Source organism: Ornithorhynchus anatinus, chromosome X1 (assembly GCF_004115215.2).
Source record: "Ornithorhynchus anatinus isolate Pmale09 chromosome X1, mOrnAna1.pri.v4, whole genome shotgun sequence".
In the NCBI taxonomy this organism is placed as follows: Eukaryota; Metazoa; Chordata; class Mammalia; order Monotremata; family Ornithorhynchidae; genus Ornithorhynchus; species Ornithorhynchus anatinus.
This window is the reverse complement of record NC_041749.1, coordinates 48018209-48037677: the sequence shown is the minus strand read 5'-3', so window position 1 is coordinate 48037677 and position 19469 is coordinate 48018209. Positions and strand designations below refer to the sequence as shown.

The 19469-nt window shown below is 51.9% G+C and overlaps 1 protein-coding gene across 6 annotated transcripts in view; it reads left to right on the top strand.

Moving 5' to 3' along the window:
- FAM13B (family with sequence similarity 13 member B) overlaps positions 1-18513 on the top strand; it is a 79392-nt gene extending 60879 nt beyond the window's left edge. For 4 of the 6 annotated variants that reach the window (XM_029050184.2, XM_029050186.2, XM_029050182.2 and 1 more), the window contains 10 exons: positions 3112-3322; positions 4966-5095; positions 5298-5379; positions 8123-8352; positions 9059-9142; positions 9884-9979; positions 10564-10647; positions 10734-10918; positions 11437-11538; positions 15900-18513. In XM_029050184.2, coding sequence (XP_028906017.1) covers positions 3112-3322; positions 4966-5095; positions 5298-5379; positions 8123-8352; positions 9059-9142; positions 9884-9979; positions 10564-10647; positions 10734-10918; positions 11437-11538; positions 15900-16023 — 1328 coding nt within the window. In that variant the 3' untranslated portion in view covers positions 16024-18513. Of the gene's footprint in view, positions 1-3111; positions 3323-4965; positions 5096-5297; positions 5380-8122; positions 8353-9058; positions 9143-9883; positions 9980-10563; positions 10648-10733; positions 10919-11436; positions 11539-15466; positions 15518-15899 lie in introns of all 6 variants that reach the window. The other 2 variants (XM_029050183.2, XM_029050185.2) reach the window with 2 other exon arrangements.
- Positions 18514-19469: the final 956 nt, after the last annotated feature.

The following is a 19469-nucleotide window of genomic DNA, read 5'->3' as shown; positions in this document are numbered from 1 at the left end:
CTCAAACATTTCCCCTGGATCTCTCTCCCCCTGGGAAGTGAGGACAGGGGTGGTCCGAGCTCACTCTTTGGCTGAGTTGTTGTGTGGCTGCACGCTGGGAAGGGAGCTGTTGGGTGTCCCTTTGTGCTTGGTGGCAAAGGTGACAGGGTTTGTCTCCACTGCTCTCCTGAAGGATTGATGTGGCTCACGACACGCCACTGACCCAGAAGTAAAGTCCCAGGCACGGTTGCACGGAGACCCTGGCCAGGAATCACATGGGGCACGCAACTAAAAAGCATTGCCGTTCGGCCTCTTGCGGCCCGAAGGCTTCGAAATGATGGCTTTGTTGCTTCGCCAATTCTGCTGGGGAAATTTCCTTCGAATAGTGTGGAAAGTTCAGTTTCGTGTGGTCCGTAGAGTGGTGGAAGTGTGGTGCTTCATTCACCCCCATCCGATTGAACAGAACGACTTAGCCAATGAGCAGCTATCTGTTCTGGGGAATGGTGGGCACCATTGCGGGGGGCAGTGCTCTCGGTTTGGCTGGGAATTATCTGGTGAAGGCACGTTAACTTTCATCCCCGCTGTAGCTTGTGGTGAGTTTCCCAGCTGAGAAAGCGGCTCTGTGGCGCTGACTGCAGCCCTTCAGGACGCCTGGGGTGCCATTTGTCCCCCGATGGCCCCGAAGAGCTCAAGTGGCTTGGGCTTCTCCGGTGATGGCAAGGGGCTCCAACCTCCTCCCGTGGTGCGGTCTGGCCCTTCCGCTCATTTCCTTAGGCAGGCAGGCAGGGTAGAGTTCTCATTTCTGCTACCTTGGGGCCTGCCGGAGCCTGGAGTAATTAATTGCAGCAGCAGCTGCACCGTAGGCTTTAGGTGTGATTTTCGGCTAAAATGCAGTTAGGGAACCAAGGGGTGTTCTTCCAACAAGGTGAGCTCGCAGGTGGGCTTGGCATGGCGGGGTGTCGGAGAAACTGCTTGTGCATCTGCACGCGGTTTTGTGTCAGCAGGACAGGTGAGTGTGATAACCTGGGGGTGGGAAACAACCCAGCCCTTGCCTTCCCGAGGAACTGGGTGCTCAGGGTTACCGAAAGCGGTCTCCGAATCACCGTGGGACTTTCTGCTGTAAAGGGCTCTGCGGTGTCCTTTGTGGTCTACGGTTGTTCAGGATTTCACAGAAGATGCCTCCTGGAGAAACAGAATACCTTCTTTGGCCATGTATGATTGGTTGGGCAGGTCTTTTATTTCTTTCTTATATTCTCCAATTATGTCTAAGACAGTGCTCTGTGCTCACTGCTCCGTTAGCACCCTTGATACTGATGCTAGCCTAGACAAACAGCCTTGTGTTTCCCAAGTGTTCAGTACAGTGCATTGCACCTCATAGTACCTCTGCTACTATTCTACTAGTAGCCTCCTGGAGCCTCCTCCCCCTCCCATCCTTTAACTGTTGGAGTTCCTCAAGGGTCAGTTCTTGGCCCTCTTCTGTTCTCCATTTACACTCACTCCCTCGGTGAACTCATCCGCTCTCACGGCTTTGACTACCATCTCTATGCAGATGACACGCAGATCTACATCTCCGCCCCTGTCCTCTCCCCCTCCCTTCAGGCTCACATCTCCTCCTGCCTCCGGGACGTCTCCACCTGGATGTCGGCCCGCCACCTAAAACTCAACATGAGCAAGACTGAGCTCCTCATCTTCCCTCCCAAGCCCGGTCCGCTCCCAGACTTCTCCATCACCGTGGATGGCACGACCATCCTTCCCGTCCCGCAGGCCCGCAATCTCGGTGTCATCCTTGACTCGTCCCTCTCGTTCACCCCACACATCCTATCCGTTACCAAGACCTGCCGGTTTCACCTCTACAATATCGCCAAGATCCGCCCTTTCCTCTCCACCCAAACGGCTACCTTACTATTATGGGCTCTCGTTATATCCCGGCTAGACTACTGTGTCAGCCTTCTCTCTGACCTCCCTTCCTCCTCTCTCGCCCCGCTCCGGTCTATTCTTCACTCCGCTGCCCGGCTCATCTTCCTGCAGAAACGATCTGGGCATGTCACTCCCCTTCTTAAACAACTCCAGTGGTTGCCTATCGACCTCCGCTCCAAACAAAAACTCCTCACTCTAGGCTTCAAGGCTCTCCATCACCTTGCCCCTTCCTACCTCTCCTCCCTTCTCTCTTTCTACCGCCCACCCCGCACGCTCCGCTCCTCTGCCGCCCACCTCCTCGCCGTCCCTCGGTCTCGCCTATCCCGCCGTCGACCCCTGGGTCACGTCCTCCCGCGGTCCTGGAACGCCCTCCCTCCTCACCTCCGCCAAACTGATTCTCTTTCCCTCTTCAAAACCTTACTTAAAAATCACCTCCTCCAAGAGGCCTTCCCAGACTGAGCTCCTCTTCCCCCTCTACTCCCTCTGCCATCCCCCCTTTACCTCTCCGCAGCTAAAGCCTCATTTTCCCCTTTTCCCTCTGCTCCTCCACCTCTCCCTTCCCATCCCCACAGCACTGTACTTGTCCGCTCAACTGTATATATTTTCGTTACCGTATTTATTTTGTTAATGAATTGTACATCGCCTTGATTCTATTTAGTTGCCATTGTTTTTACGAGATGTTCTTCCCCTTGACGCTGTTTAGTGCCATTGTTCTTGTCTGTCCGTCTCCCCCGATTAGACTGTAAGCCCGTCAAACGGCAGGGACTGTCTCTATCTGTTGCCGACTTGTTCATCCCAAGCGCTTAGTACAGTGCTCTGCACATAGTAAGCGCTCAATAAATACTATTGAATGAATGAATTCTACTATTGGGCATACCTCTCTTTTTAGAAATGGTGATGGTGTTTTTAAGCCCATACTATCTGCCAAACACTGTGCTAAGAGCCAGAGGTAGAGTGCGAAGACACTAATAAAACTTGACATGCCCAAGTGTGAAGACTGATGCTCGAAGAGGCCCGGAAAAGGGCCATGCTTATTAAGGGTTACAGGATCTGACGGTTCCCTCTACTCCTTAGGCTTCAGTGCTCCAGTTCCCGGGCGGCATCTACGGTACAGCTTTAAGAATTGAAATCAAATGTGATCTCTCTGTTGACTCTCAAACCTTCCTGTTGTGGTAGGGGGGAGACTTGTCATTTTTCTCTGTGTTTATTTTGTAGAGCCATTTCCTGCCTTTAAGTCTTGGCAGGAAGACTCTGAATCTGGAGAGGCTCAGCTGTCCCCACAAGCTGGAAGAATGAACCACCACCCTCTGGGAGAGGACTGCCCGCCCATACTGTCGCATCGAAGCTTAGACTTCGGGCAAAGCCAGCGCTTCCTCCATGATCCAGAAGCGTTAGACTCCTCATTGAAAGCACTTTCTTTCGTGCGGTATGGAGATTCACTTCCAAAAAAGTGCCTGGAAGAGATTTTTCTCCCATTGGGAATGTGGGGAACAATGATGATCATCATAAAGAAATGGGGTATTTGTTAAGCGCTTCCTATGTGCCAGGCACACAGTTCCCATCCCATAAGGGTTTCACCCCCAGTCTAAGGGAAAGGGGGAACAATTATTGAATCTCCATTTTACAGAGGATGAAATGGAGGCCCAGAGAAGTTAAGTGCCCACAGCCACGCAGCAGGCATGGGGCAAAGCCGGGATTAGCACCCAGCTCCTGTGACGCTCCTAGATGTGGGCTCTTTCCTCTAAGCCTCACCTTTTCGTGATGCTGGCCTCTCGGGAATTGTCTGACGAAGCTGATTGGGAAGCACTTTGAGGCTGGAGGTTAGATAGCAGTGCTAGTCATTTCAGGGGCTGGGCTTCGGCTTTGCGATCCAGAGCTTGCAGGTTTACCTCTTCTGGCTTCTTTTGATCTGGGCCTCAGGTGAGAATTCCGGGAGGGGGGTGCCTCCTGGCAGCCAAGGGTCTCAGTCACACCGACAGAGACTCGGCAGAAGTCGGCCAGGGACGTTGAGTACGACACCGGCCCGTGTCAGGATCTGGTGGGCCTTTCCAGGCTCAGGCGGACGAATGGCCTCGTAGAAGCCAGTTGCTGGAATCTTCCCATTAATGGGGACGCCTCCGTCCCATGTGCTGGTGCCCCAGCGGGATACGCTTACAGCCCTAGCTGTACAGCTCCTTTGTCCCGAAGCTCAGTGCCTGGGCCTAGCCTCGTCAGTTTGCAGGTGTTGACAAGGTAGGGCTTTTCAAGAGTGGGATTCCTTGCTGGGAAATTAGAACCACTTGAGGTAGGCCTAGGGAGGCTGCTGGCTGCCTAATCCGGCTCGCCTGTCCTTTTCCAGTTATTGAGAGGAGATGAGCGGTGAGCTGGTTAGACTCTTGGTCTTGCCACCTCTGGCTGGCCCAAAACCCAAGTGTTCTTTCCTTCAGAGTGTAAATGGCAAACCAGATGCTTTCACTGGAAGGTGAGGTAGAAGGCAGAGAGGGCTGGCCCCATGTCCCACTTTGGTTCTCTCAGAAAATGGAGCAAGGTGAGCAGAGAAAATTGATAAATTTGAAATCGACCACAAGCCTCAGTTGGAGCAAGGACTGTGTCCATCCAAGCTGATGACCTTGTATCTGCCCCAGCACTTAGAACAGTGCCTGGCATATAGTAAGCCCTCAAAAAGTACTGTTAAAAAAAATTGGGATGGTGTTGGTCTTGTCCTGTAGATGAAAAGTGTCCCAGAGTGAACATTACCTGGAGTTCTCTTTGGTGGTCTTGAGATCCTGGGGAGGCAGCAGACTTCTCTTCTGCCCCCTTCCTCAGAGCAGAGTTAGGTAGATTCTGCTGGGGTGGAGGGAGTCCTCTGACCTGTGGATGGACTACTGGCCCGGACCCTAGCCCCCTACCCAGCATTCTGCAGTGGTTGCCTAGGGCCCAGAAGTAGAACCTGCCTGCCTGGAAGCACAGGGCAGTGAGTCTCTTCATCCATCTGTTCCTTCTGGGACATGGGGTGGGCAGCTGGTACCTGTGTTGCACATGGGAGTGGACTGGACAGTCCTTCTCCCTCCTCACTTTTCTCTCATTTAGGACTCGGAGAGCATCCTTCAGCTCCAAAGATGACAAACGGGATGAAAAAACACCCTATCAGCTGGTGAAGAAGCTTCAGAAGAAAATCAGACAATTTGAGGAGCAATTTGAAAAAGAAAAGAACAGTAAAGTGAGTTTTTGTGGCTGGCCCTTGTTATCATGAAATGAGTGTTTTGGGGAGTTGGGGAGCCAAGGGATTAAGACTTACAAGTCTGAGGGTAGCAAATCTCCATCGCTCACTCGGGCAAAGAGCACATGTTGATGCGGACTTCTTTCTGTTGCTGCTTTTTCTGTGCACTTGTGACGTGTTCTTCATTTTCTTTCCCGCCTAGCCCTCCTACAGCGACATAGCAGCCAATCCTAAGGTGGTGAAGTGGATGACCGAGCTCACTAAACTAAAGAAGCAAATTAAAGGTAGAAAAGATGGTTGTTTCGGGGTGGTTCGGTTCAAACAAGAGTATGTGGACGGTCATGGCCATTCAGGGAAGAGACGGTTTTGAGAATCCATCCCTTTCCATCCTGCTCCTGGATTTGAATGTGACAACTGCCACTTTCCCTCCCCAGTACATGGATCAGACTTGTCATTCATTCAGTCATATTTATTGATTGCTTACTGTGTGCAGAGCACTGTACTAAGCGCTTGGGAGAGTTACAGACTCCTTTCCTGCCTCTAATGAGCTTACAGCCTAGTCGAGGGAGACAGACATCAATACAAATAAATAAATTACAGATATGGACATAAGTGCTGTGGGGCTGGGAGGGGGGAAGAACAAAGGGAGCAGCAAGTCAGGGTGAGGTAGAGGGAGTGGGAGAAGAGGAAAGGTGGGGTGGGGGGAGCCAATCTGAAAAGGCCTCTTGGAGGAGATGTGCCTTCAGTAAAGCTTTGAAGTGGGGGAGAGTAATTGTCGGATTTGAGGAGGGAGGGTGTTCCAGGCTAGAGATAGGATGTGGGCTAGGGGCTGGTGGCAAGATAGGCAAGATCGAAGCACAGTGAGAAGGTTAGCATAAGAAGAGTGAAGTGTGCGGGCTGGGTTGTAGCAGCACAGTAGTGAGGTGAGGTAGGAGAGGACAAGGTGGTGAAGTGCTTTAAAGCCAACGGTGACGAGTTTTTGTTCTACTTGGAGGTGGGTGGGCAACCAGTCGAGTTTTATGAGGAGTGAGGTGACACGTCCTGAATGTTTTTCTAGAAAAATGATCCGGGCAGCAGAACGAAGTATGGACTGGAGTGACAAGAGGCAGGAGACAGGGAAGTCAGGAAGGAGGCTGATGCAGTAATCCAGGCGGGATAGGAGCTTTGTTTTGAACATGTAAAGCTTGAGGTGATGGAAGGACATCCAAGTAGATGTCTTGAAGGCAAGAGAAAATGTAAGACTGGAAAGAAGGAGAGAGATCAGGGCTGGAGATGTAGATTTGGGTATCATCCGCACAGAGGTGGTAGTTGAAGCCATGGGAGAAAATTAATTCTCCATGGGAGTGGGTGTAGATGGAGAATAGAAGGGAACCCAGAACTGAACCTTGAGAGATCCCCACAGTTAGGGGACGGGAGGGACAGGAGGAGCCCATGAAGGAGAATGAGAATGAATGGCCAGAGATAGAGGAGGAGAACCAGGAGAGGACAGAGTCAGTGAAGCCAAGATTGGCTAATGTTTCTAGGAGAAGGGGATAGTCCACAGTGTCAGAGGCAGCTGAGTGGTTGAGGAAGTCATTAGATTTGGCAAGAAAGAGATCACTGATGACCTCTGAGGGGGGCAGTTTCTGTGGAGTGAAGGGGATGGAAGCCAAATGGAGGGGCGGGGGGAGAACGGTCAAGAAGAGAATTGAAGGAGAGGAATCTGAGACAGTGGGTGTAGACAACTCGCTCTAGGAGTTTAGAGAGGAATGGTAGGAGGGAGATGGGGTGATAACTGGAGGGAGCCATGGGGTCAAGGGAGGGGTTTTTTTAGGATAGGGGAGACATGGGCATGTTTGAAAGCAGTGGGGAAGAAGCCACTGGAAAGTGAATGAACAGTTGAAGATGACTTTTAAGGAGGGAAGAAGAGAGGGGGCAAGAGTTTCGATAAGGTGTGGCAGAATGGGGTCAGATGCACAGGTGGAAGGGGTGGATTTTGAGAGGAGGCAGGCAATCTCTAGAGATTCTGCTGTGAAGGATGGGAAAATTGAAGAGGGGGCTGGAGGAGGGAGGAGCTGAGGACGGGCAGGGGAGATTTTAGGGAGCTCACGCCTGATAGTGTAATTTTCTTAATAAAGTAGGTGGCCAGGTTATTGGGGGAAAGGGATGAGGGAGACGGGGGACAGGGGGCCTGAGGAGGGAGTTTAAATGTCTGGAACAATTGGCAAGGGCGACGGGCGTGGGTGGCAAATGTTGAAGCAGCATTTGAGAAAGGGGCGGTTTTTGTTGGGGGTGGGATTGTGGAGTTTGTTTTCTCAGGCTAAAGCTCATGAAAGTTTCTGAAACTCACTTGACAACTTAAGGACCCTTGGGAAAAATTTGTGGTGATTCCTCCTGCACCAATTAGGTGGCGGGATGTTTTCCTCTGTCCCCATTGAAAACTGAGCCGTGCTGGAGGAAAGTACATACAGCCTCCAGTGTTTTTAAACTCAGCATATGGTCGCTGAGGCCCAGAGTCAGATTAGGCTCCTGGTCACGTATCCCCAAATCCTCCAAGAGCTCGGCACGTTAATTCCCTACCATGGCTGGGGGTGGGGGAGGGGAAGAGAGTCAGAACTTGCCCTTAAGGACAAAGCTCGGTGAATTATTCCCCCGATCAAGACATGGGCCTTGGGTTTTGACTGGCCAGTACAGCCCTTCTGTAGAACGGTTTCTAAGCACAGGTTTCTGGGCGGGATTGAGTTGGTGACATTGTCTCCTGCTGTGAATGCTTTGAAAGTTCATGAGTTTGAGTTTGGGGTTGTCCAGATTTTCTGAGTTTCGACCAAGTGAGGAGAGGCACAGGCTGACCCAGTGACCGGGATCCACACTTTGATGGCTCCTTGGTGAGTCTCGGGTCTCTTGGCCCCAGTCAAGGTCTGACCAGTCGGTGGACGGTTCGCAGGCAGCCGAAGCTGACTCCCAGGTTGGCTGGCCTGTCCTGCCCTGGTTGAACAAGTTTGGTTACAGCCCTAATCAGTCTCTTTCCTATGGGGCTCTGACATGCAGATTCCAAGCACAAAACCTCAGAGGGAGAATTCGGGCCTCAAACCCGCCCTCGCAGTAACACTCTTCCGAAGAGCTTTGGCTCCTGCGTTGGCCATGACAATGAAGAGAACCGAGACGAGCCCAGAGTCACGCAGAAGGAGAAGAAGCCCTCTAAAGAAGCCACTCTGGAACTGATCCTGAAGAAGCTGAAGGAAAAGCGTGTTGAGAGAAGCCTCCCAGAAGACATTAAAGTAAGCCAACCCCACATCCTGCTCTAGAACAGTTAGAGAGCTCTCTAGACTGGCTGAAACGCAGTGCCCAATAGATGAGAGAGCAGCTGGGGGGCTGGGGAGGGTCATGCTGGTTTTTAGTGGGCCTGCTGCCTGTCAGATCTGTCACAGTTTTCACTTGGATTTGAGAGAAACTCGAAGCCCTAAGAGCCACCCCTTGAGACTGTTGTTGGGTTTCCCTTGCTGAGGCTGGAGGAGTCTGCTTGTACTGGGCATCCAGTGAGAATGTATTCTAGCATTTGTTCCAGATTCCCAGATTCTCCCAAGTGTTGAAGCAGGCCTCTGATGTGAAGGGAGACTTGCCACCTTGGAGATTTAGAAAAGATAGAGGAGGCTGCTACCTATCCTGCCTGGTACCCATGGCCTTCTTCTTGAAGGCCAGCCCCCATTTTTGGCCCTGCCAGCCCAGTGACTTTCCTGTGAGTTGACAAAATGGTGCAAGGAAGATCGAGTGGCAGAAATTCCCATTGGGGTTGAGGCTGGAGAAAGGTGACTCCCTACAAGAGCCAGGGGAGCAGGCAGGCCCATGTGCTGTTTTTCTTCCCTCCACCCCCAAAAATCTAGTCCATCTGATCTGTGCCAACTTGGGTGCCGGGCTTCTGGGAGCACTGAGGTCCCTGGAGAGCCCTGCTGCCCAGTGCCAATGTGAGCTATTCTTTTCTTTTAGAAAATGACCAAAGACCAAATGGCTGAAGAGAAAACCTCTCTCCAGAAAAGCCTCCTCTACTATGAAAGTCAGCATGGGAGACCGGTAATGTCTGCCTCTCTGTCCATCCGACTTGTCTTTCTCTTGCTGAAATCAACTGCTGTGCTCTGCTGTAAAAAGGCCGAGGTGACTCTTTTACCCAGCTACTACTGCCTGGGGTGTCATATGGATGCAGATGTGGAAGCATTTCCAGAAAACTGAGTCCGGCTGAGATCGCCACAAGCCAGTTTTGTATAAAATCAGCAACTTGCCTATGTCAGTTAAAAATGTGGATTTAGGCATTTTTGATAAGCGGTTATTCCACCCAGTCAGCTAAATTTTTGCCATTTAGCCAGTGTGTAGGATTGTTACTTTAAACCCCTGGGTTCACCCTGCCAGGTCCCAAGTGGCTAAGCACCACTGGGAGAGGCAACTTCCAGGGCCACCCAGTTGGGACTTTGGGAGCCCCATACTGTCGAACGCCAGAGTCCCCAAACTTTTGCTGATTCCCAAGGGGACCACTAGTGGGCCAGGTGAGGGAGTTGCAATCCACCCCGGTGATTGAAATCCAGACGAGCCCGGCCTCGGCTTGAGCACTCTCTCTCCACTCTTCCTCTTGGGCTTCTGCCAGACGTTGTGGAGGCAGTTGCAGGGGATGCTGCGGTGATTATTCCTAGTTAAGCTGCTCTTGAATTCTGGGAAAGGATTACCTTGATGTTCAAAGCCCGTGGAGCACTTTCAGCTTCGAACGACCATTGCCAGTGGGCTGACCTCCCCATCCCCCCTCCTCCCCGCCCCTTGTTTCAGGTGACTAGAGAAGAGAGACACATCGTCAAACCTCTCTATGACCGATACCGACTCGTGAAGCAGATGTTGACCAGGGCCAGTATCACCCCCATCCTCGTAAGCGAAGTAAACCCTTCTTCCCCCTCAGGAACTTGGGCCTTGTTCTCTGGTTGGAGTAGCTGTTTGGCCCCCATGGCTTTGCTTGGGAAAAGTCTGTCCTTTAGGATATTTACCGCTCCCCCTCCCCGCCCTGATTAGAATTTGTGAATGCCCAAAGACTGGGTCTTCAGCTTGGCCTTGGGTTGGCCCAGCATGTAGCAAGTGCTCGGTTAATCCTAGGAGAGTGGTGAGGGTGGTCAATAGGCAAAAAAAAGAGTTGAGATCAGAGGAAGACAGGAGTCAGCCAACTTGTTTGTCTTGTCTGTGTGAGACTGTTAAAACAGCCTATTTCCCATGCCATGGCAGAAACAGTTATAAGAAGCCCTGGGATTCCTCTGGCGGAACACTGGCTTATCTCCAGGACTGAAAAATCAGTCAATCAGTCACTGCTATTGATAGAGCAATTCCTGTGTGCAGAGCACTGTACTAAGCACTGGAGAGGATAACGCAACAGAGTTGGTAGACATGTTCCCTGCTCTCATGGAGCTTACAGTCTCGAAGGTGTGACTGATGGCTCAGTGATTGATGTTTGACTGTTGCAGGGATCCCCTTCCACCAAGCGGCGGGGTCAGGTGCTGCAGCCAATCATAGAAGGAGAGACGGCTCACTTCTTTGAAGAAATCAAGGTATCTCTTTGCCACCTGCTGCCTGAAAGCTCGAGTTGGCCAGCATGGCCTATGTGTGATCTGTTTATTTCCTGGTGTCTCTGTAGGAGGAGGAAGAAGAGGAGGAAGAGGAGCAGGGAGTCAATCTAAGCGAGTTGAGTGATGTTTTGAAAACCGTGGCGCCGACTCAGTCCTTTTCAAGTTCTGTTGAAAATTCTGAATCTGATGTTGAGGAGGGTCAAGAAAAATTGGCTCTGGACCTCCGCCTGTCCAGTGCCCGGGCAGCATCTGTGTAAGTAACAGTTTCCCGGAACCGACCTGGTTTCTCTGGAGGAAAGACCCATCCAAGGGACCAGTCGGGCCCGTGGCCAGGTCTCTTGTTCAGGAAACTCCTCGATACCCCAGTTACCAAGACGTCCACATCGTCACATCGTCACTGTGAGGCGTATGGGCGCTCTCTGGTTTTCATCTGCCCCCGTCCTCCGGGCAGCAGTGTGCCATGTGGTGGCGGTGACAGTGCCTTCTGGCTGAGCTTCTGGAGCCACCTTTTTTTAAAATAAACCGTGACCGGCCGTCTCCTCACTGTTACCCCAGGTGGTTGCTCTCGCTCTGACTGTCGCTGAAGGTTGTCTTCCTTGAGCTTTAAACTGGGAATGATTTCTCTGCCTAACAACTCTCCCAGTCTGCTAAGTGGATGTGAACAAGGTGGTCCCTTGTTTTCTTGAGCCTCTTGGTCTCCTCAAGGGGAGGATGGGGCAGGGAGGTGGTGTCCAAGGATAATGGGGTGCTGTCTCCCAATTTGATTTTCAGGCCCGAATTATTGGAGCAACTTTGGAAAGCCAGAGCTGAAAAGAAGAAGCTCCGCAAAATGCTGCGGGAGTTTGAAGAAGCATTTTATCAACAGAACGGAAGGTTGGTCCGCTGATGCAGGAATCGCTGAACCAGCGGTGAAGCTCTTCCCCACTGGGTGGCGCCTTCACCCTGTTTTCCGCGTCGTGTGACGGCCTCAGGCCAGACCAAGTCCTTGGACTCTTCCCAGAACAGGGCTGAAAGGAAACGAGAGTGCTATGCGTGGATGGACCCCAGCCCTCCTGCCAGCCGGACACGAACGGGGCGGGAAGGAGCCAGTGGCGTCGGGGGGTGGGCCGTGGGGGCGTGAAATCCGGAGCGTTGGCTCCTCTGGTGAGATTGGGGCTGCAGAGCTACAGATCCCCAAATTCTGAGGCCTCGCCCCCATGGGGCTCTGCAGGTCATCGACTCTCTCAGGTCCCACGTTTCGGTCAGGCACCCACCCCCACCCCACCTAAACTAGGGGGCTCGGCCCACCTTGGGGCCCTTTTGAGGTAAGGCTGGGGGTGGGGAGGGCCGTGATTGGTCTACACCCTTCCCACCCCCACCCTTGCGTCCCTTGGTCTTGGAGAGCAGGGGCCTCAGTTCAGGGGCGCACGGCTGTGGGCGGCCCAGCTGGCCCCTCCCAGAGAGGTGGCGGTTGGCTGGAAACTGGAGCTACGTTGGCCCCCTCTCGGCTCTGCACCCTGGGAATCAGGTCACCCACCCACTCCCAAGTGTTTACTTAGTTTAGGGCTCCGTACATAGTAAGTGCTTGATCAGTTCTATTGATTTATTGGCGCCCTTGCTGGGCAGTGATAGAGTCGAGGGCAAATGTCAGGCCTCTGGGGAATGGCTCTCATAAAACCAAGATCACTTGGCCAGTCATAGCTGCCAGAGGTCCCAGAAGTGACCTTAGTTTTGGCTGCCTCAGCAGAGCCGTGCCAAGGATGGGCTTGCCGAGAGAGAGAATGTGGAGTGAGAAAAGTAGTGGGGAAGACCCATAACTGAGCCTTGTAGGACACCCATAGTTAGGGGGTGAGAGATAGGAGGCCAAGAAGGGTCAGCTAGAGAAGTAGAGAGCTGGGAGATAGCTTCGAGTCAGTGAAGTGGAAGCGAGAAAGCGTTTCCAGACAAAGGCGGCAATGGCCAGGGTCCCAGGCGGACAGCAGGCTGAAGAGGATGACCGAATCAAAGCCTATTGGATTAGGCTCTGAAGAGGTCGTTGGTGGCCAGGGAGTGACCTCAGCGAAGTGAAGGAAGTGAAACCCGATGGCAGGGAGTCACTTAGGCCAACGTCCCAGGGTTTGGACAGGAATGGGGGCAGGGAGTTGGGGCTATAGCACCCGGGGCTATGCTTTTTTAGTGTAGGAAGGCCAGGACGTGTTTGAAGGCAAAAAGAAAGGAACAGACAGAGCGCAAGAGGTTGGAAATGGCCATAAGGGAAGGAAGGAGAGTGGGAGTGAGGTATTTTTAAATGGTGAGAGGAGATGGGTTCAGAGGGCAGGTAGAGGGAATTGATTTGGAAGGCAGACGGGAGACTGCCTGGGGAGAGATAAGTGGGGAGCTGAGGTGGGGCTTAGAGACATTCTTGTCTGATGCCAATAAAGACCATCAGGGGTTAAAAGCGGGCGAGGTGGGGGCCCTGGGCGCTTCGAAAGGAAGTTTAGTGGTCTGGAATGGCTGTGTAGGCTGCCGGGTGGGAGGACAATAGAATGGGGGACTGGAGTGAGGGGAGGCAGTGTTACCGAGTGGAAGAGATGGCCCAGTTATAACAAAGCAGACCAGATCTGCCTGGATTCGGGATTTCCACCAGCTGTGTTCAGCTGGATGAGGGTAGAAGCAGAGAAGGGATGTGGAGGTCACCAAGGAGTAGGGAGGAGAAGACTCAGTCGGGGGTATTTGAGTGCGTACTATGTCCAGAGCGCTGTATTAATTGGGGAGGTTGGTAGACACATTTCCCACTCACAAGGAGCTTGCATTCTAGAGGGGGAGGCAGACATTAAAGTCAGTTATGGATATGTACCGAAATGTTTGTGGCTGAGGGTAGAGTGAGTATCCAGTGCTTGGAGGGTACAGATCCAAGTGTATAGGTGAGACAGAGAAGGGAGGGGGGAGCAAGGGAAATGAGGGCTTAGTCAGGGAAGGCCTCTTGGAAGAGATGTGATATGTTTTGTTTTTTCTAAATAAGGCTTTGAAGGTGGGGAGAGTGGTGGTCTGTCGGATATGAAGGGGTAGGGAGTTCCAGGCCAGAGGGAGGATGTGGATGAGATAGACAAAATTATGGTACAGTAAGTAGGTTGGTGTTAGAGGAGGGAAGTATGCAGGCTGGGTTGTAGTAGGAAATCAGTGCGGTTAGGTAGGAGGGGGTGAGCTGATGGAGTGCTTTAAAGCCAATGGTAAGGTATTTCTGTGGTGGTGGATGGGCAACCACTGGAGTTTCTTGAAGAGTGAGGTGATGTGGACTGAACATTTCTAGAAAGGTGATCTGGGCAGGAGAGTGAAGTAAGGACCGCAGTGGGGAGAGACAGCAGGCAAGGAAGTCAGCAAGAAATCTGATGTAGTAGTCAAGGTGGGATAGGATAAAAGTGTTTGGATCAGCATAATAGTTTGGAGAGGAAAGGATGGATTCTAGAGATGTTGTAAAATATAAACCGACAGGATTTGGTGACCGATTGGGAGTGTGTTGAATGAGATATATGAGCTGAGGATAACGCCTGGTTTCAAACTTGTGAGACACAGGATGGTGTCTAAAGTGATGGAGAGGACAGGGTTTCGATGGGATGATGAGCTCGGTTTTGAACAGTGTTTAGTTTTAGGTGTCAAAGAGACATCCAAGTAGAAATGTCCTGAAGGCAGAAGGAAATATGAAACTGGGGAGAAGGAGACAGATAAGGGCTGGAGATGTAGATTTCGGGATCAGCCACGTAGAAATGGTAGTTGAAGCCACGGGAGCAAATTAGTTCTCCAGATGAGTGGATGTAGATGGAGAATGGAAGGGGACCCAGAACTCCCATAGTTAGAGGGTAGAAGGCAGACGAGGAGCCCGTGCAAGAGACTGAAAAACAGCAGTCAGAAAGATAGGAGAGAACCAGGAGAGGACAGTGTTAGTGAAGCCAAAACATGAAAGTCTGTTGGAAATGTGGAGGTGGGACCAGGAGGTCAGTAGTAGGTGATGGCAACTCGAAGAAGACAGAGTAGGTGGCAGAGCTACTGGATATTGGATATTGTGCAGGTAAGAGGTGATGTGAAAGCAGCATTGAGAGTGTGAGAAGGAAAAGGCCGTCCCTACCCCTTCGGGAGAGTGTGGCAGGGCACCACAAATACCAACATTAATAACAACCAACAATAAATAAATACCAACAATAATACCAACATTATTATTACCACAAAGGGTTGGCCAAGCTGAGCCAGGTATCCTGGATAATAATAATAATAATAATAGTATTTGTTAAGCGCTTACTATATGCCAAGCACTGTTTTAAGCACTGAGGTAGATACAAGGTAATCAGGTTGTCCCACATGGAGCTCATAGTCTTAATCCTCATTTTACAGATGAGGTAGCTGAGGCACAGAGAAGTTAAGTGGTTTGCCCAAGGTCACACAGCAGACAAGTGGCGGAGCAGAATTAGAACCCATGACCTCCGAGTCCCAAGCCCATGCTCTTTCCACTAAGCCACGCTGCTTCTCTAATCCTCATCCTCTTGATGAGGAGTGACGGGCCAGGAAAAGGTGTAGGATGGAGGGACATTTGCTCACTAGGAAACAGGGGTTCCAGAGGCCAAAGGGTGGGGAGCTGGTGGGGTTGGGTATCGGCAGGGAGGACGGGAGGCTTGGGACAACGGCGAGAGAAAACTGGATGTGGTGGGTTGGGAGCAGATGGTCATGACAGGTTGAAGTGTGTGTTCGCATGTTGGGGAATTAGCCTCAGTCGGTAGAATTGGCAGCGGGAAAAACTGGCTATTTCCCGACTGTCCCAAGCTGGGGAGCTGACAGATGAATTCCTCCTCAGTGAGCTGGCATGTATATTGAAGAGAGGCTGAGGGCAAGAGTTGGATTTGAGGTATTGTATAATGTTGTTCCAAAGGAGGGAGGTGGTGAAGAAATGAAGTCACCAAGTGGTTCCCGGGCTTGGGCCTCCCGGAGCTTTTGGTGTGGGGTCACAGCTCCCTCCCCTGGTGGTCATAGAAACCAAATTTGGAGTGTCATTGCGCGTGATGCACATTGGCCCATCCCTGGTGAAAAGGATCCCCTAGACATATGCCTTGCTTCCCTAAAGTCCCACAGAGCAGAAGGGGAGGGGATGGGGGAAGGGGGGGCACGTATTCTGCCTCTTGCCAGAGACTCATCCTTCCATAGCGGGACCTCTCTAACTCAGCCTGTGGGTTCTGTGGGCTCGAGGGACCCCGCTGCCCTTTCCAAAGTGTTGCTTTGTATTTTTCCAGGACCGCCCAGAAGGAGGATCGTGCTCCAGTGCAAGAAGAGTACAGGGAGTATAAGAAAATTAAAGCCAAGCTCAGGCTCCTTGAAGTTCTCATCAGCAAGCAAGATTCTTACAAGTCGATCTAAATGCTGCTTCACCAACACCCAAAAAAGCCCATCGGGTTCCCAGAAGTGTGTGTGTGTGTGTGTTGCCGTGAGTGTGTGTGTGTGTGTGTGTGTGTGTTGGGAGGGGTGTCTGGGTGTGAGAGAGATTTTGCCTGGGGTTGATTTCGTGTGTGTGTCACCTGGTGCTTGAGTTCCTTTTGTCCTGCACTATCCAAAGCCTCGGCTCCGTGCACTTGGTCTTGGGGTCGCTACTGGCTCTAATCCGAGGGCAAAGCAGGCTCACTCTCGGGATCAGGTCAGATGCCCCAAGTCAATGGAGACCGTGCTCTCGTTCTCCCTTCACCTGTCGCCTTCTCCCCCTCTAGCAGACATGCCGCTCCCTCCTGTGTATCATATTACAGTTCCATCCCATTTGCAAAAAGACTGGAACTTTATCCTTTCATCTGTTGAGAACTTCGGAAATTTACAAGCTTTGTATTACCAACTTTTTGGCATTGTTGAAGAAATACTTAAGATCTAGATCTTCATGCCGTGTCAGACTCCCCCGGTTGCCTTTTCTTACTACCAGAACAACAGGCAGATTGAGAGAAAAGCCAACGGAAATGAAGCCGTGGAGTGAACTGGGTTCTGTGGCCTGTCAAAAAACCGAACTGAAATTCCTCTCCAGCCCGGCTAGGGAACAGCGTTCGGCCCATGTCCCACCGGTGAAATAAGTCTGATATCCTTCCCCAGAGGTGATGGGTCCTCAAATCCACAGATTGCTCAGCTGTTCAGCGGCCACAGCTCCTGGGGGCAGGTGGCCTTCAGGCAGACTGGCGAGTGACTGTGCTTAGCACAACTAGAAACCCGCCTCCACACTCCCGGAAAATTTGGAAAACGGAATCGGCATCTCACCTGCCTGCCTCCGGACTTCTGTTACTGGTGTTCTTCCTTCTCGGTCAGTGTTTCATGCCCGAGTGGTGACCGGTTGGTCTGAATTGGATCTCTTGCATCTCTTCCCTCCAGAAGGTATGCAAAGGCTTGCTGATAACTTCAGTGTAGGGGAGAGTGGATGGTGCTCGAGCTGAGCTGCTTCCACCAGGCTCCGGCCGGCTTTGGTCCACCACAGAATTCTCCCGTTCCCGACGCGACTGTCGGAACAAGGGCTAGTATCACCGCACCTTCAGAGTCCCTCGGTGCCAGGCGATGGGGGCGGTGTGGGGGTGGGGGAGGTCTCTAAATCCCGCCCACCGCCTCCTGGAGAACAGAGCAGTGGTCTGGCCGGGGGATTCTCGCAGATCCTCTCCTTGCACGCCCAGCCCCTGGTGGACCAGTGCTTCCCTGCTGCTGTTTGGGCGGCGGTCCCCTCCGTGCTCAACAATCGTCTCATCCGCCTGTGCTGGACCGCCAAGCGGTCATTAATGGCAGGCTGCGGTCAGGCAAAACCAATCCAAGTGTTGATTCGTTCCTGCGCTCATTGGCGCTCTCTGCAGTGCTAAGCGAATCTTCCCAGCTGTGGGCCCTCCCAAAGGGCTTTCTGACAAGCTCTGGTCGGCACTGCTTGCTGCAGGAAAGACCCAAAAAGGACTTTTCCACCCCCGCCGTGACCGGCACATGGAGTGAGAGCACAGTCCTCCTCAAACTCGCGGGACTGTTCCATAAGCACATGGAATAGGTTCAAAGTGAGTAGGATTTCTCGTGCTTTGAATTTTGTGTGTGTGTGTGTGTGGGTGTGGGTGTGGGTGTGTGTGTAAAGCCTCTTCTTTTTTTCTCTTGGATTTTTGTTGTGTTGTTGCTTTTCGATTTTTTCAATGTGACGGTGGGCATGTAGTTTGCGAATTGAAGAAAAGCCCTTGAATTTGCTGTGTTTTGATGGTTTCCTTTTTTCTTCCGCAAGATGATCCGTAGCCTACCTAGAGAAGTGAGCTTGGAAACTAACCTGAGATCGTTTATCCCTTTCATCTGGCTCTGGGGTGCCGTCGCCGTGTGTGTCAGTCGGGTTTCTGTCAGGCCACGGACACGGGTCTCTCCCTGCATCGACACCAGTGTGCACTCTATGTCGTTGGACCTGAATGCATGTGTTCTAGATATGCCACAGGCCGGATGTCAGTATGCACTAGTTAAATGTTTGAAATAATATATTCCTCCTTTCTAATGTGTAGATGGATATGATTCCCCTATTTTTCTAAGTGGGCGAACCACCTGGTTTCCTGTGGGAGCTAACAGCCGCTCCCAGGTGTGTGTTCTGGGTCGGTGGCTGGTGCTGCTGCCACGTAGAATAGAGGAGCCAGCATGGCGACTGGTTGTGCTGTTTGTGTTATGGGCGTCCTTGTTGACCAGTAGTTGGTAGAATTAGGCATTTTGGGATGTCACAGAATTTCACCAGGATTCAAGTAGAAACTATATAGAAATAGCTCTCTGTCTCCATATGCCGACATGATAGAGATATGTGCACCCACCAGATAGAATTGCATTGTTTTGTCTGACTCTTCACTGTATAGAGTTTTGTAATAAAAAGTACCTTAATCCTTATTGTCCTTTGTTTCCTATTTACACCACCCAGGGGAAGGGGGACTGCAGAAAGCAGTAGCGGGGGCCCCTCTCTGCCACTCTGTCCTGGCAGAGTGCCCCTCTTGTGGCCCCTAATGTTTGTGGTGTCTAAGTGCTGTGAGCCAAGGACTGTACTAAAACACTGGAGTAGGTGCAAGATAACCGAGTCCCATCTGGGGCTCACAATCTGAGAGAGAACAGGTTTTGTATCCCCATTTTGCAGATAAGGAAAGTGAGGGTACCTCCAAGAGAAGTTAAATGACTTGCCCAGGGTCAGACAGGGTTGTGGCTGAGCCAGGATGAAAACTAACATGTCTTCTGACTCCCAGGCTCGTGCTCTTTCCAGGAGGTCATGCTGCTTCCCCTGCCCAGTCATGGGGACACAGGGGCCCCCCCCCTGGGGCAGAGTAGACAGAGTGGACCAAGCATCTATGACCACTGCTGGGCACGGGTTGGGGAGGCGCCATGGAATCCCGGGCAGAGGCAGCCACAAGGGCATCCCGAGAGAGACTGCGGAAAGGCTCGTCGAGCTAAGGAAAGGAGGTCCGGGGGGGAGTTCCCTCATGGAGGTTTTGGAGGATTAAAGAACCTGGGGGAACAGACTGGTTTCGGATTGCGGAAGTGCTCTGGGTGGGCAATTTGAAGCTCCTTGTTAGAACATCAGCAAGTGGGCTCGGGGCCAGGAGATGACAGCAGTCTGGTCAACTCCCATTTCACTGCCTCGTTCACATTTCTCTCAATGCTGACCTCTTGCTCACACTCCCCTCTTCCTGGATCCCCTCCCCCCTTCACCTGTCAGACCACCACTCTCCCCATTGTCTAAGCCCTTCTGAAATCACTAACGCAGGAGGCTTTCCCCCCAATTAATCTGTCCTCTCCCCTGCTTGCGTTCCCCCCCCCCCCAACATCCCCCACTGCTGCTAACTGTTGTGCATCAC